The sequence below is a fragment of the Schistocerca cancellata genome, chromosome 6, assembly GCF_023864275.1.
Source record: "Schistocerca cancellata isolate TAMUIC-IGC-003103 chromosome 6, iqSchCanc2.1, whole genome shotgun sequence".
In the NCBI taxonomy this organism is placed as follows: Eukaryota; Metazoa; Arthropoda; class Insecta; order Orthoptera; family Acrididae; genus Schistocerca; species Schistocerca cancellata.
The window spans coordinates 578,559,806-578,577,701 of record NC_064631.1 but is presented as its reverse complement, the minus strand read 5'-3'; the positions used below and the strand labels follow the sequence as shown (position 1 = coordinate 578,577,701).

Here is a 17,896-nt window from a genome sequence, read left to right as displayed (position 1 = left end):
ACTACTGTTTGCTTAGAAAATAGCATTCTGTTGCTATGGTTCAATTATTCTCTTTAAACGCAGCTGGTGGTGTCAATATTTAGTTTCAACCAAACAACAAACAGGGAATGTCGAGAATCGTTTTGCCAGATTGGCACTGTGTGCCATCAGAAACTCTTTTAAACGTAACATACTGTCATCCTTCGAGCAAAAAAACTATTCCTAGTAGTTGGAACAAAGCACCCGTGTACAAGAAGGGTACCAGAAGTGATTCACAAAACTACGGCCCTATCTCATTAACATCCACCTTTTACATAACCTTAGAACACTTTCTGAGCTCAAATGTAACGTGGTATAGCCAACAGAATGACTACCACCACATCAACTAGCATAAACTCCGAAAACATCGACAATGCGAAACCCAATTTTTCTCATATGACATCTCGAAACCCTCCGATTGGGATAATCAGGTACATGCAGTATTTCTTGACCTCCGAAAACCATTTGACTCAGCACCACATCTTCGCTTACTATCGAAAGCACGATTGCATATGGTATCAAAGAAAACGTGTGACTGATCGTGCCCAAAGAAGTGTGTTGGGACCCTTGATGTTCATGTTATATATTAAGGACCTGGCAGTCAATATCAACTGTAACCTCAGACCCTTTCCAAGTGGTACATTTATCTGCAATGAAGTCCTGTGTAAAAAAAACTTGCACAATTATTCTGTCAGATCTTAATATTTCAAAATGATGCAAAAATTGGCAACTTAATAATGTCAAAATGTTCAGAAAGTAAAATTGTGCACTTCACAAAACGAAAAAAATGGAGCATCATTTCAGTATAACACGAGTGAGTCATAGTTGAAATCGGTGAACTCATGAAGTTTGTAGCTACATGAAGCTGAATGTCACATAGTTAGTCGCAGGTGGCAGACTTCCATTCATTGTCAGGATACTAGGACAATGTAAACAGTTCACAAAGAAGATTGTTTGCAAAACACTCCTTCGACCCATGCTAGAATATGGTTTAAATGTGTACCACAGATTACAATTTTGGTAACGTCGCAAATTAATTTATAAACCCTAACGAGTTTCGACACATCCTGATCAGAACACAGCTGTGACGAGAACAAGAAATAAAACGTAAGAAACGGTAAAGAATTTTTTTCGTTCATAATACAGCGATTTCCACTCATACTTACAATAAAATACAAGCAAAACCCACGAAAGTGAGCATACAAGACACTGAAAATAAGATTCTCATACCTATGGAGTCAAGTGTAAATGTCTATGCACCGATATCATACATATAACAAAAACAGTACTGACACCGGATGGCATTACCAGTCATATAGAGGATAAACTGAATATCAAAGAGCCTCTATGAAAAAACTGAAGTGACGTATCGATTAACTGTTACATGAAGACGCAGCTAAAGACAAGTCATACAGAAGTAATACATTAAAATTCCACAGTAATAAAACATTAAAGAAGAATTTGTATCATGTAAATGTTGATAGTATATACAGTACATATGTAGATATCGACACAGGATTACGTGCAAATTACACAATAGGCACAGAAGCGGAACAGTTCACCGTCAATACAAAAATGGGAACAAAATTTTTTGTTGTTTACAACCAAGGTGTGACGAAGACACTAAAAATGCACCAATACCAAGAAAAATTAAAAATCATACTGCCAAAGTAACATGTACTACGTGACAGAAAAACCAATGATTTAAAATGTACCTTGACATAATAATAACTAAACAAACAGAGTTAAGTGTTATAGGAAAAGGGCAACTAAGATTAGACAGGTACCAAACAACATGTGCTCACAGCCGTAAGCAACAACATGAACCTGATGTTCACCCGGCCGCTGTGGCCGAGCGGTTCTAGGCGCTTCAGTCCGGAACCGCGGTGCTGCTGCGGTCGCAGGTTAGAATCCTGCCTCGGGCATGGATGTGTCTGATTTCCTTGGGTTAGTTAGGTTTAAGTAATTTTAAGTCTAGGGGCTGATGACCCAGTCCCATAGTGCTTAGAGCCATTTGAAACTTATGTTCAGCAACAAATAAGTGGAAGGGCTACAGTGTCTACGTAAATATGACAAACTTTGCACAAAATCAAAAAAGTTCAGTGACAAACAGTTACATACTAGTAACCTTAAGGTATCATCCATAGATGACCAACGATTCTCTACCTGCCTAATCTTAGGTGCCTTCTTGCTGTAACATTTTATTCTGTTTGTTTAGTTATTATCATGTCAATGTACAATTTAATTCATTGGTTTTATTGTCACGTAGTATCACTGGCGCGTTTTTCCTAGTGCCTTTGTCGCAGCTAGGTTGCAAACGATAAAAAATCATGTTTGTAATTTTTGTATTGACGGTGAAGTGTTCCGTTTCGTGCCTATTGTGTAATTTGTACGTAATGCTATGTCGACGTCTACGCACCTACTGTATATACTATCAACATTTACATGATACAAATTCCCTTGTAATATTTTATTACTGTGGCATTTTAATGTACTACCTGTATGGTTCCTCTTTAGTTGCAACTTCATGTAACAGTTAATCGATATGTCGCTTCAGTTTTTTCATAGAGGTCACATTCTTTGCTATTTAAATGATAATTAAATCAAGACCCTAAGCTGTCGACAGGCGTTGATATACATCAACAGGGACAGTTGGAAATGTGTGCCCCGACCGGGACTCGACTAGTGTGTGGACATTAAGTTGGGAATGTGGGTCTCACGGGGAGCGTGCAAGGGATAAATCCCTGCAGTAGCACTATCCTCTGTGCCCTCGGTGGTTCAGATGGATAGAGCGTCTGTCATATAAGCAGGAGATCCCAGGTTCGAGTCACTGTCGGGACACACATTTTCAACTGTCCCCGTTGATGTATATCAACGCCTGTCGGCAGCTTAGGGTCTTGATTTAATTATCATTTCATTCTAGAGAGCTGCACTTTGCTATTTAATTTATCCTCTTTATGACTGTTAACGCCATCTGGCGTCTGTGATGTTTCCGTTATCGGTGAATAGCAGTTTGGCACTTAACTCCATAGGTATGAGAGTCTTATTTTCAGTGACTTATATTCTCACTTTCGTGAGCTTTGCTGGTATTTTACTGTAAGTAGGAGTAGAAATTGCTGTATTATGGATAAAAAATTCATTAGCATCTCTTGTATTTTACTGCTTGTACTCGCCACAGCTTAGTTATAGGACGACGTATCGAAACCCCCGACGGTGGATGAATTAATTTGCGAACAATACGTTTCCAAAATTGTAACCTGTGTCAAATCTTAACGGTCGCTTGCGCCAAATATGGAAGGATTTCTCAATCAAGTGTACAGGGCCCATACCACGCAGCGTATACACAGAAGGGCAACACGAATTGTCACAGGTTTCTATGACTGGTGTGAGCTACAGGGAGTGTTGAAGAAACAGAACTGGCAGATGCTTTAATGTAGATGCAAACTACGCTGTGGAAGTTTATTCACAAAGTTTCAAGAACCAGCGTTAATGGAGTAATCTAGGAATATACTACCACGCCCACTTATCACTCTCGTACGGTTCGGGAATAAAACTACAGCGTTCACACGGGCGCTTCAGCACACATAGATGTTTAAATATTTTATGGACGTGGTGATGCGGAAATTAAATGAATGTTAAGAATCGCTTTATGCAATACACATCTGCATCAGTATATTTTATTAGCGATGATTGATTTTCGTCTACGATCAGACCATCTTCGGGTCCAAAAAACGTCTTAGCTATGCATCTGCGTAATTGGAGAAACAGCTATCATATGTACATTGTTCAATGACTAATAATAGCTGTACTACGTAACACATATGTCCACTTAACCTCACAGCCGTGTTTGTCACAGAAACATTTATGAGGTTAAATGGGCATATATGTTACGTATATTCGGCCACTACCACACAAACGTCTACGAGGTTAAATGAACAATATATTACGTGTATATAGCAACTATTCGTCATGCAACGATGTACAACAGAGAACTGTTATTCCAATTACACAAATGCATAGCTGAGATGTGATTTGGGCCCAAATATGGTCTGACCCTAGATCGAAATCGATCGTCTCAAATGAAATATACTAATACAGCTGTGTATTGCGTAATGCTGTTCTCAACTTAAACAATTATTCTTTCTAAGCTCCACACGCGAGTGCATCACGAAGAAACCTTAACGTATGATACGACAGGAAGTCTTCGTTCAAATGGTTCAAATGGCTCTGAGCACTATGGGACTTAACTTCTGAGGTCATCAGTCCCCTAGAACTTAGAACTGATTAAACCTAACTAACCTAAGGACATCACATACATCCATGCCCGAGGCAGGATTCGAACCCGCGACCGTAGCTGTCGCGCGGTTCCAGACTGAAGCGCCTAGAACCCCTCGGCCACACAGGCCGGCCTAGTCTTCGTCTTCCGCGTCTTGGGGGTACACAATCAAATCGTTTAATCAGTCGAAAATTTCTAGTAGATCACAAACTCGAGATCCGAATAAATGCTGTATTTTTTTAACTTGCAGTTGTCGGCATTTACACTGATGGCATTGTCGCGACATGACATTGCTGGTCCATGGTCCAGTTTCGAAATTTCCGACTACAAGAAATATCTGGAACGAATGAAAATATAAAAAGAGCAGACGCTAAGTGTTCCGAAAAAACGTCATCCTCCTCTTTTTTTTGGCTTAATTATGGGAAGGCGGAAACTGGATATTATGAAGGCCATTCTACATCGGTTTCATAAACAAAAAAAGAAGAAAAGGAGGGATGAGTAGGTGAGGTATTCATTAGAAATGCAAGAAAAGCAGAGGAGATCCGATGGCGGCAATTACGGCTATAACGACGTGCCCGGGGCCGTCACGCAGCCGGGCTACTGGGAGGCAGCGCGGCCCAGACCCCGCGGCGCTTCCTCACGGTACACGACACGGCACACCCGCAACGCCGATACCGAGATTTACGGCGTACGACGGATGGCCAGAAAAGCAACGCTTCAGCAACATGCCGTAGGACGGAAATATCGCAGTACACACTACGTGTACTGCAGCAGAATTATACTGAGGTGACAAACGCCACAGGATACTTCCTAATATTGTGACGGACCTCCTGCCCGGCGTAGTGCAGCAGCTCGATGTGGTATGGGCTCAACAAGTCGTTGGAAGTCCTCTGTAGAAATATTGAGCCAAGCTGCTTCTATGGCCGCCCACAATTGCGGAAGTGTTGCCGTAGCAGGATTCTGTGCACGAACTGATCTCTCGCTTATGTATCATAAATGTCCGATGCGATTCATGCCAGGCGATCTGGGTGGCCAAATCATTCGCTCGAACTGTCCAGAGTGTTCTTCAAACAAATCGCGGACAACTGTGGTCTGGTGACATGACATCGTTGTTTGGAACATGAAATCCATGAATGGCTGCAAATGGTCTCCAAGTAGCCGAATATTACCATTGAAAGTTAATGATCGGTTCAGCTGGCCAGACGACTCAGTCCACTCCACGTAAACACAGTTCATGCCATGATGCAGCCACTACCAGCTTCCACAGTTTCTTGTCGACAACTTGGGTCCATGGATACGTTTAGTCTGCGCCTCATTTGAACCAGACCATCAGTTCTAACCAACTGAAACTGGGCTGACCTGACCAGGCCACGGTTTTTCAGTTGGCTAGGGTACAACCAATACGGTCACGAGCCCAGGAGAGGCACTGCTGGCAATGTGCTATTAGCAAAGGCACTCGCGTCAGTCGTCTGCTGCGACAGCCCATTAACGCCAGATTTCGCCGCACTATCCAAATGGATACGTTCGTCGTACGTTCCACATGGATATCTGCGGTTATTTCACGTAGTGTTGTCTCTCTGTTAGCACTGGAAACTATACGTAAACGCCACTGCTCTCGGTCGTTAAGTGAAGGCCGTCGGCCACTAAATTGTCCGTGGTGAGAGATAATGCCTGAAATTCGGTATTCTCGGCAGACACTGCGCATCTCGGAATATTGAATTCCCTACCGATTCTGAAATGGAATGACCCACGCGTCTAGCTCCAACTACCATTCAGTGTTCAAAGTATGTTAATTCCCGCCGTGCAGCCAAATCACGTCGAAAACCTTTGTACGTGAATCACCCGAGTACAAACGATAGCCCCGCCAATGCACTACCCTTTCCTACTTTGTGTACGTGATATTACCGCCATCATTATACGTGTATATCGGTATCCCACGACTTCTGTCACCTCAGTGTATACTAGAAAAACACATCGATCCAATTCTACAAAACTGGTAGTTCCATGCCTCTGGTTGAGTGCAGACTAAAATTTCATACTTATGCGAGCTAATTTTCAGTGTTTTCAGTACATCTAGGGACATCCCTACAGATGAATAATGATGCAAGTAATTGATGGCTGTTGGCTGTGTTTAACGTTGCTCAAACTTTTCAGCAGTACAGCGTACCCAGAGGACGCACGAGCAGTTTATCGCCATCTTCTGGGCTTTGAGAAAGGTCGAATCACTGGTATCAGAAATATGGGGGCATCACACTGAAAGATCGCACAGACTGTTGTCTGTAGTGTAGATTCTGCATATTGAGTGGTGACGAGATGGAGTCAGGACAACAGTGTGGCAAGAAGAGTGGGCACTGATCCTTCCATATGGACTGGCCCTGACGAAAAGGTGGATGATAACAGCCGTAATAATCCGGGCAGAGGTTACAAGCAGCATGTTACCTCGAACAATCCGAAACAGATTACTGGAAGTTAGGTTGACATTTGGAATTGGCATGCTTATTTCACCGCCCACGCTATACCACAGACAACAGAGCCTTGCATGGTGCAGAGCCAGAGTAAAATGGCGCACTGAGAGGCATTTTGAGATGGCGAGCGACGCGTCTCAGTTCTGTCTCAGGCAGCCAAATCACGAAAACCTCTCCTAAACGACCTGGTGAATGATCACAGGAAGCTGCGAATCTCGAAGGCCATATCTCTCAACCTCCTGAGGTCAACGGGCAGGAGTGGGAAAGGGGGAGGCAGAGCGCTACTGGATATTGCAACACGTCAGTTTTGGTAATTGTTGGAGGGAAGCTAAATGGTTGCCAGTTTGCAGTAAGAATGATAAACCCTGTTGTAATACTCTTCAACCAACCACGGCCAACCAGTCGTGGTTGAGGGGCTCGGGCGCTGCATCGGTGGTGTTTATGGGGTCAATAATGTGTAGCGAGATGGAATGCATCTCTTTGTAACACACGGCGTTCTTATGAAAAGGCAGCGAATGCTTGAGAATTTTTTATGTGGCCGAATGAGCCGGTGAGTAGAAGTGCGAGAAAAATCGTTCTGCGCAACGCTTCGACAAGTTTCCTACTCGTCATTTTCGAGCGAAGCTCGCCTGAAGATGACGAGTAGGAAACTTATCGAAAAGTTTCTGCAGAACGACGCCCTTGACTCGGCTGATAACCCGAGAGGACTTCATCATCAAGATGGAATGTCCTAGAATTTTCTAAAGGTAATCTTAACCGGCAACTGTAATGATAACTTACTACAAATGTCTGCCCTCGAACGTGTATATAAGGGAAATTTCGCCAACGTCACCACACGAGATAAACGCACAAAGGTCGCAAAATGGCACCGAATAAAACACTCCAACACCTACGAAACAATACGAGTCTGATGGGAGGTACCATATCGGGTGGCTGTAGTCAAATATTGTCAGTAATTCCGAGATCGACGACAGCCGACGAAATAGGCGCATGCTTAAAACACTATCTACCATCTGACAGCACGTGAAAAAATGAAGGAACCACAAAATATAAGAGGGAACAAATGGAGAAACGGAAAACCGCAAGTATCTGCCGAAAAGCTCCTGAAAGTAGGAGTAGAGACCCATGCAGTGGAGAAAAGTTTCGGCAAATAGTGTTGATGAATGAGTTGCAGAACATCGTAGAAACCACCCAACAACTCATTCGCAAAATATACCCGTACATCACCGAAAATTACACACTCTGGAGAAAAAGTCACTTCGATCGACACAATGAATGCAGAATAATAAAGTGTAAACTTTCCTGCCGAATTTTTCAATTCGTTGGATGTTCGGGGAATGCCATTGCACTGCCTCAAAGGGAAGACTGGCTCGCCTATTATTTTGCTGCGGACCCTGCACCCACCGAAATTGTGCAACGGCGCAAGATCATCACACATCTGCAAAACACCGTCAACAAAGCCAGTATAATGAAAATGGGAAACGGTACTTTTACCGCGAATTTCCATCGAACTGCCCTTCAGTTTTGAAGGACTGAAATTTCTAGTGAAGCTGACTTACAGTATGACCGTCGTTAAAACGCAAAGACAAACATTCCGCTAGTGTTGTGACAACCTGAAGGAATTGTGATTTACACAGGGTCAACTATATACATCGGGTACTCATTTATTGGTTCTACCCAAACTTTATTAATTTGTGGCCTGAATACCAAGCCTGCGAGTATATTACATAAGCAAATATTGTAACGAAAATGTAAAACAGCATCTGTGATAAAATAAAACAGCAAAAGGTTATAAAATAAAAATGGGAGGTTATGGAGACAGAAATAACTAACAATCTTAGCGACCAGTTTCACCACATCACACAGTACGCAGAAACCTCTATCACAATAAGCCAGATAAAATAAATTGTATGGGTGGCTGTTTCGACGTCAATTCCTATGCCGTATTAGTAACATTTATCATTCCCTATGTAATATCTTTTTGAAAAAAATATTTTAATACGGAGGTTACTCAGTCACATATCTGCAAGCTGGCTAAGGTGTAACGTAGCTGCATGTGTCAGAAGAGCACAGAGGAGGTGAGAGGGACTTTGTCCCTAAAAGGGAATTCAGTTGCCTGCACGGAGGAGGTGAGGATGTTAAGGACACCTCCTGTGCCGTTCGGTTAATAGTCCGTTCTCTCCGCACACATCGTTCCCAAGGACAGCGCAGCTACAATCACACCTACAGTCTTCATTCCAAAAGTTAAATAGTAATTGTGTTCTCTCGGGTATTGTGTATACTCGTTTGGCTTTCCTGACACCGAGAAGAATGACATTACATTTGCAGCCGTCCGAGCATAAAATTTGTGCGGTAAGAACGGTCGTCATATTTACGATGTGTGTGGAAGGAAGAGACCTGCACGTCCCAGACAATGTAAAATCATCGTGCCTGGCTCCATAGCTACGTTTGACTTACATGTTGTTTCTTATTGCTTTCAAAGGCGCACGAAACATGGAGGACGTTACGAATTAGAAAGGAAGGATATAAAAATTAGATTTAGCACATTGTACTGGAAATGCTAGGATAAGCACAAGCAATTTAGTAATGATCGGCACAACATCGGTAATCGCCAACGCAGGTCCGAACCAGCAAGAAATACGAGAAACAGCTGCACAAGACTACGCATCTGTGAATCCAGAACCTCAACTCGTCAAAAACTTGAAGATTCGTCAATAGCCCTGCATAAAAAACAAGTTACACTGCAGCACAGTCCTATTCGGAGGAAATTAGATCCAATGACCATAAATATGGCCACATCTTTACGGAATACTGATCACGAACGTTCATGCAGTTAACTTTGCCCTGACTCTGACTCTTTTACCGAGTAGTGTGGTTTATGTTGATAGTTGAACTATGAATTCATATTACAGTATCATAACAATCTTTTGTTATCACTCTATTCGCAAAATTTGACGTTTACGTTTTGGCCTTGAAGACAGTGCCGTTTACAGGAAATTCAATTTTCAACACATTAATATGAACTATTCATACAGGATTTGTCCCGATCAGGTCTCCGTAGGGTATCGGAAAAATAGACACAGGCCAAAACACATTTTCCTCTGTCCCTCTACAATGCCAACTTTTCCTTTGTTTCTCTTTTATCGAGTTTCCATAATCTATGCTTACGTAGAGGGCTTAGGGGAGGTGAGGAAAATACACTCCTGGAAATGGAAAAAAGAACACATTGACACCGGTGTGTCAGACCCACCATACTTGCTCCGGACACTGCGAGAGGGCTGTACAAGCAATGATCACACGCACGGCACAGCGGACACACCAGGAACCGCGGTGTTGGCCGTCGAATGGCGCTAGCTGCGCAGCATTTGTGCACCGCCGCCGTCAGTGTCAGCCAGTTTGCCGTGGCATACGGAGCTCCATCGCAGTCTTTAACACTGGTAGCATGCCGCGACAGCGTGGACGTGAACCGTATGTGCAGTTGACGGACTTTGAGCGAGGGCGTATAGTGGGCATGCGGGAGGCCGGGTGGACGTACCGCCGAATTGCTCAACACGTGGGGCGTGAGGTCTCCACAGTACATCGATGTTGTCGCCAGTGGTCGGCGGAAGGTGCACGTGCCCGTCGACCTGGGACCGGACCGCAGCGACGCACGGATGCACGCCAAGACCGTAGGATCCTACGCAGTGCCGTAGGGGACCGCACCGCCACTTCCCAGCAAATTAGGGACACTGTTGCTCCTGGGGTATCGGCGAGGACCATTCGCAACCGTCTCCATGAAGCTGGGCTACGGTACCGCACACCGTTAGGCCGTCTTCCGCTCACGCCCCAACATCGTGCAGCCCGCCTCCAGTGGTGTCGCGACAGGCGTGAATGGAGGGACGAATGGAGACGTGTCGTTTTCAGCGATGAGAGTCGCTTCTGCCTTGGTGCCAATGATGGTCGTATGCGTGTTTGGCGCCGTGCAGGTGAGCGCCACAATCAGGACTGCATACGACCGAGGCACACAGGGCCAACACCCGGCATCATGGTGTGGGGAGCGATCTCCTACACTGGCCGTACACCACTGGTGATCGTCGAGGGGACACTGAATAGTGCACGGTACATCCACACCGTCATCGAACCCATCGTTCTACCATTCCTAGACCGGCAAGGGAACTTGCTGTTCCAACAGGACAATGCACGTCCGCATGTATCCCGTGCCACCCAACGTGCTCTAGAAGGTGTAAGTCAACTACCCTGGCCAGCAAGATCTCCGGATCTGTCCCCCATTGAGCATGTTTGGGACTGGATGAAGCGTCGTCTCACGCGGTCTGCACGTCCAGCACGAACGCTGGTCCAACTGAGGCGCCAGGTGGAAATGGCATGGCAAGCCGTTCCACAGGACTACATCCAGCATCTGTACGATCGTCTCCATGGGAGAATAGCAGCCTGCATTGCTGCGAAAGGTGGATATACACTGTACTAGTGCCGACATTGTGCATGCTCTGTTGCCTGTGTCTATGTGCCTGTGGTTCTGTCAGTGTGATCATGTGATGTATCTGACCCCAGGAATGTGTCAATAAAGTTTCCCCTTCCTGGGACAATGAATTCACGGTGTTCTTATTTCAATTTCCAGGAGTGTACTATATGCGGAATGATACTGGATAAGAGTGTAGTGAAAGCAACAGCGCGCGCACACACGTTCAGCTTATCTGTCGTGAAGCACATTTCCTGTAATGGCAGCGCGTCGCAAGATCGGTCGACGTCTCAAGAGCGCGGCAGTGTTGGCATACGTGGGAACAGGGATGCCCGGCTGGTGGCTCGCTAGACAAGGTTACTATGGGTTTTTCTTTCCATCTCTGTATATAATCTTTGATCTCGGGGATATCAATAGTAGTGCATAACTAAAAAAATAACCGAGATTCTGGATTGTTTATAGTCATTGAATACGGCAGTCTCAAGCTCTAAGGCGTTTACAAGATGCATCAGTTTGTGGAAATTTGATAAGCTGGTGCTCAGTTACTTAAAAGGTAGATTTCATATCCTCATCATTTCGTTTTGCGAGCAGACACGACTGAAGTATCACCAGATGCTACCGAACAGTTTGGACCTAACGAGGTGGCGCAGTGGTTAGATACTGAACGCAGTGGTAAGACACCGGACACGAAACTGAACCGCCATCCAAATTTAGTTTTCCGTCATTCAATCGTGACTTCCGTGTCAGGTCAGCATTTCCAGAAAGCAGCCAATAAATCGCTTAGGGTCAATATTTTCTTTGAAAGGGCACGGTCGATTTGCTTCCCAATCCGAGGTTGTGCTGCGTCTCTAATGACACCATCGTCGAGGGGACGATGTGTTCCTTCATCAGTTTGGCTATGTTTTGCTGTGAAAATATTTCACCATGCAAGTAATATCTTGGAACAAGCTATTCATTAAAACATACATCCGAAGACTAATGAATTTGGCAAAAAATTTAACACCAACTCCAGTAGAGTGTAAAGTAGCAACATCTAAACTCGGAATGAAAAACCATGCTTCTAAGACCTTGCAGACTTTACTTATGCATCAAATATGGCACTGGAGCAAATAGAGAACAGAAGGACAATATGAAGCACGTGCAGTGTTCTCACACACCCATCACCTGGATGGTACGACGCTCTATTTCTGCCTATCAATTATTTTTATCAAGTAGGACGATGAAGAGTGGCTGAATGCCAAAGATGAGAAATGACTGTTCTACACTTTGTTCAGTGGGCTCTCTTTACAAACCCAGAATAACTCATGCCCCATACGTTTATTTATTTTATTTATTCTTTAATTTTTTTGCGTCTTTAGAAAACTTTTTTTTCCACAATTATCTGCCGTCCATACTTCAGTAAAAGATGTTTATCAAATATAGAGTAACACAAAACTACAATGTTTAAAAGACTTGGTAACATGTTTGTGCTGTTCGCGCCCCCACTAGTCTAAGATGAAACTGAAGTCGACTAACATTTGCAAGGCACTGACTCGTTAGGCACTCCTGCAATAGCTGCCCCACTTACTGCAGTGCTCTTCTCTTAGGACTGACTGTGTTAGTCCATTGGTAAATGAGTTAGTGGACATGGTAGTCCCGAGTCGGTACTCACCTGGCGAAACGTTCCTTGTCTTGTATACTGTCTTCCTCCATCCGGCTGTACTTGCTAACGCTCGGGTCGTCCTCATCGGACCTGAAAATAGACGAAGACGTTTAAGTACAATGCTACCTTTAACAAGTTGTGGACGAGTGCAGAAAAGTAAGACACTCCATCAGGTTAGAACGTCAGTTTTTGACTGACCTCAATTAGTATTCTGAAGTGACAAACATGTGCTAGTAGTTGTTATAAATTAAAATAGTTAACAACAAACCGATATTTTAAAACTGAACGTGATTGTGTGACTGTTTCTCCTTACTTCCTACGGCCTCGAAATTTTCACCACATGCTGAATAGCAATAAGTTTATGAATCCCTAAGAGGCTCCAGAAACATGGGGCTTTAATGAACGAGGTGCAAGCGGCGCTTCACATTTCAAATAGATAAATAAAATGGAAGTTTTCATTGGGGGTGGCGCTTGAGATAACTTTTAGTGTAATCCGATTGTTGTGCAAGCTATTTCGATAAAAATGACACACAAGAGTAAAGGGCTTGTGGTTCGCAGCAGCGGATACATTGAATTTAAATAGTCCTCGTAGTCAATGTAATGCAGACAAAAGCTTCAAAAGACGTACAGGATAGGCAAAAAACTGCTCCTACTTTTGGAAGGCCTACAGTTGAGGGTGGAGAAAACACACTACTGAGAGACATACTGTTCGCTACACTACAAGAAATATCTAATACAAAAACTTCAAATTTTTTGCGTTTTGACGAAACTCCAGTAAGTTTCATTTACTGATATACTGTTGGCTGAAACAGCGACCAACACAATCACAAAAAATACTTGTTTTATTCTATAGTTGCAATTTTTTCATTTTGCCTACGGGCCATCCCATAATCAAAAAATTCCAAGACGTAGAATGATAGTACAAGACAAATTTACGAAAGATTTTTTCACTATGATAGCAAACGTATGTTATAGAATGCAACTTAAGAATGCAAGGTTGCACTCTATACCGTGCGTTTGCTGTCTTACTGGAATTCTCTTGGATTACTATGTTCTGTGCTGGAATTTTTTGATCATAGGATGGTTGAGAATGGTTCTGTGTACCGAAACTGAAAGCTAGAAAAGCAAAATAAAAAATTGCAACTACAGACTAAAACAATTTTTTCGCTTGTGGGTGTAACAAAACACGAGAAAGATAACAATACTGACCTCACAGTACCTGCGAAATATTACTTCTGAAAAGATACATGTACATTCAGAAATACACACAGCTGATGCTGAAATCCAATCATACACGCCTGGTGTGTGTGTGTGTGTGTGTGTGTGTGTGAGAGAGAGAGAGAGAGAGAGAGAGAGAGAGAGAGAGAGAGAAGAGAAGAGAAGAGAATAGATCATGGATTGAGACAGTATACACGTACACTTGTGCCCAAACGTTGGCACGAGTAAAATATAAGACGAGCACACAACACGGCAACACTCATTAAAAGTATGCAGACTTTTTCAAAAAATAAATAGATAAATAAAATTTAAAAACTACTTTGTCAACAAAATATAAAGTTAACATTGCTTTAAATGCGAATATTTTAGGTTAGGCTTTACCGTGACTGTTATTGACATTAAATCAAACAACGAGTTTACTGTTACCAGTCACTGTTTATTTATCTCCACGACGCGTTTCAAAGGTTTGAACCTCCATCAACAGGTGGATTTACATTTGTTAGTATGACATTTGTGTGTGTGTTGTGTTACGATTTTTTGGAGGAACTTGTGGCACTGTCTCCATTGAACACAGGTTCCTTTCAGTGTCGTAACACATCACACGTATACAGTGAAAGGAAACTGTGACCACTGGACACATTGCCCCAAGTTCCTCAAAAAAATCGCAACACAACACACACACAAATGTCATACTAACAAACGTATCATTCGGAGTCGCTTGGTGTAGAGTTCTCAGATCACCTTCAAATATTCGAAATGGGCGCATCTTAAATATGTGTTCTATTGTTTGCTCCTCCTCTCTGTAGTCTCAGATGAACGGAAGCCCCACTTCTTCAATGTCTAGCCGCCCCTCCCTTGACCCGTTCTAATACGGTTCAGCCTCGACCAGGTTTGGCGCGATAGTTGGAATCTCTCAACCTATTTGTTGGATCTTGAACCAGATGAGCATTGTTGGGTGGACGTTCGACGTCGCCTCTTGGAGGTCACGTTAAAAGAACTGATACTTTCTGAAGCAACCCAAGGAAATTTACAGGATTTCAGACGACTTGTCGGTGGATCTTACATAGGCCCGTACAGGGGAGAGTACTTACGAGATGTGATCATCTCGAGCAAGTTTTATTTTATCTGCCTTCCTCCTTAGATCTTGCGGAACAATATCAGCTCGGAGAGGTCGTCACTGAATGAGGACAGATCTAACAGTATCAGTGACAACTCTCACGGCCTCATAAGTTGCATGTCAATGTTCGTTGTGTGGACACTGTTTTCTCACACAGGAGTGCAATATTCATCAGCAGAATACACATGAGCAAGTGCAGCAGACCGTAGAGTATTGGCGCTCGCCGCATTCCGTCTGCTTCCGGCAATCTTGCGAAACAGATTCACTTCTGGGCCAAGTTTCTTAGATAACTGGAGGAATGGTTGGTTTCTCCCCGTTTCAAAATGGTTCAAATGGCTCTGAGCACTATGGGACTTAACATCTCAGGTCATCAGTCCCCTAGAACTTAGAACTACTTAAACCTAACTAACCTAAGGACATCACATACATCCATGCCCGAGGCAGGATTCGAATCTGCGACCGTAGCAGTCCCGCAGTTTCGGACTGAAGCGCCTAGAACCGCACGGCCACCGCGGCCGGCTTTCTCCCCGCTTAAGAATGGTCCAAATTACATATTTGTGCCTCATTGTCACCCTGTGTTTTGGACGAGTTGTAAGTGCCAAATTACAAATGCAAAGCTTTCTTTCAAATTTTGCAATGATTTCAACTCTTGCAATGATCGGTGTAAATGAATAATACCACGTTACACTTTCGTTCAAAGTCCATCATGAACAGTTAAGTGCCCATATACCTGGCTGGGCAACTCGGTTCAAAGTCGGAAGGAGGCAAGGGCATACTACCTCCAATAGGAGTTCAAACCAATCTTCGAACTGAAGACAGCTATACACACTCTATTTCCCTATAACCTCCCTCCTCCCCCTCACCCTCCTTTTCCAGCCTGCCAGCCTTTCTAGCAACATTCAACCAGCAAGACGTTTGCTTGGGTCAGCAGTCACTGCCACCACATTCTTCTTCATGTCAGCAGTCCCCCTCCCCCCTCTATCCACTGACCTGTCGCACATTTACATTGACGCTTTGTGCATTGTAATGGAGAAATATGAAGAGAAATGCCTGAAAAAAAGACAATGGTAGTTCACGACAGCACTGCTACATATTTTATGGTACAGTGAACATTTTACGCAAGAGATTAAGTAGGATCATAAAGCTAAGTGGTCTTTGCAGAATCTGTGCCTGCTCAAGTAGGGCGACTTCTTGTTGTCGCTGCTGTTGTGCTCTTCAGTCCGAAGAATGGTTTCGTGCAGCTCTCCACGCTAGTGTATCCTGCGCAAGCCTCTTCATTTCCGAATAACTACAAAAGTCCGCGTCAACCCGAAACTGCTTGCTGTAGTCAAGCTATGATCATTGATTTCAATTTGTATCTCCCACATTTCTGCCTATAGTCAAACTGAATATTCATGGTTCCTCAAAATGTGATCCACCAACCAAACCCTTATTTTAGTAAAGTTGTGGCATATATGTAACGAAATAATAGGCAGCCAGTTGCATAAAATTTGATTTCTTTACCGGTAACGGGCACTTAGTGCCCTTCTTCGGAAGGTTATACCTTTCGCATTATTTGCGAGTGTCAACAATAAGAGGCATACAGCAAAATTCTGTGGTCCCTAATTTGATTCAGAACCGTTTCATGAGCTATACGTTCTACCAATCTAATCCATAGCATTCTTGTGTAGAACCCCCTATAAAAAACTTCCATTCTTGTCTTCTCTGTACTGCTTATCGTCCCCGTTTCGCTTCTGTACAGAGCTATATACCAGATAAATACCTCAAAAAAAGACTTCCTAAATTTAAATTTATTATGTTAATTGATTCTTCCGTCAGTGTTTCGCAGAAACGCTTTTCTTTCCTCTACCAGTCTGCATTTTATATCCTCTACACTTTGGACATCGTCGGTTGTTTTCCCCAATCAGTAGTGCCTCATTTCCTAATCTAATTTCCTCGTATCAACTGATTTAATGTGACTTCGTTTCATTATCCTTGTTTAACTTTTATTAATATTCACTGAAATTGTAAGACACTATCCATTCTGTTCAACTGACTTCGATGTCCTTTGCCGTCCCGGACAGATTTACAGTGTGATCGGCAAATACTAAAATTTTTATTTCTTCTTCCTGAACATTTAATTCTAAAACTTTCCTTGGTTTCCTTTTTCTTCCTTTTCCTCAAGGTCGGCTTTTATCAGTACTATGATTCTTCTATAAACAACTTTTGTAAGAGTATTTTGCAACCATGGCTTACTATACGGATCGTTCGGTGATATTCACACCTGTCAGGCACCCGGCTGCTTTGGACTTGGAGATATTACACTCTTCTTGAAGTCTGAGGGAATTTCACCTGTTTCGTCTTCCGTACCAGCAGAAATAACTGTTGCAGTGCTGGTTGTAGCAGGACGCTGAAACATAGTACGTATGTTCATTAATCGGTTTGCTCGCAGAGTATGCTGAAAAAATTATAGTTCAACCTCTGCCACCAGGTGAAGATATGGCGCTATAAGTCGTCAGGATGTGAAACGTTTGCTGTTATGACATCAGTATGCTGTTTGTGGCTTGGCGACGTGTGTTGATTTCTTTTGTGAAGTGGCTGTTGATGTAAAGGATTAAGAACGATGAAGTTTCCCGTACGAAACGCAATGGCTATTGAGAAGAAAGACCGTGCGCGGTTGGTAAGTGGTTTCTCAGAACGGCGGCAACAGCAGCGCTGCAATGCG

General features: G+C 43.3%; 1 protein-coding gene across 4 annotated transcripts in view; it reads right to left on the bottom strand.

Moving 5' to 3' along the window:
* LOC126088561 (aryl hydrocarbon receptor nuclear translocator homolog) overlaps nt 1–17,896 on the bottom strand; it is a 541,269-nt gene that overhangs the window by 214,592 nt on the left and 308,781 nt on the right. For all 4 annotated transcript variants that reach the window (XM_049906748.1, XM_049906747.1, XM_049906745.1 and 1 more), the window contains one exon: nt 12,868–12,947. In XM_049906748.1, the coding sequence (XP_049762705.1) occupies nt 12,868–12,947 (80 nt within the window). The remainder of the gene's footprint in view (nt 1–12,867; nt 12,948–17,896) is intronic.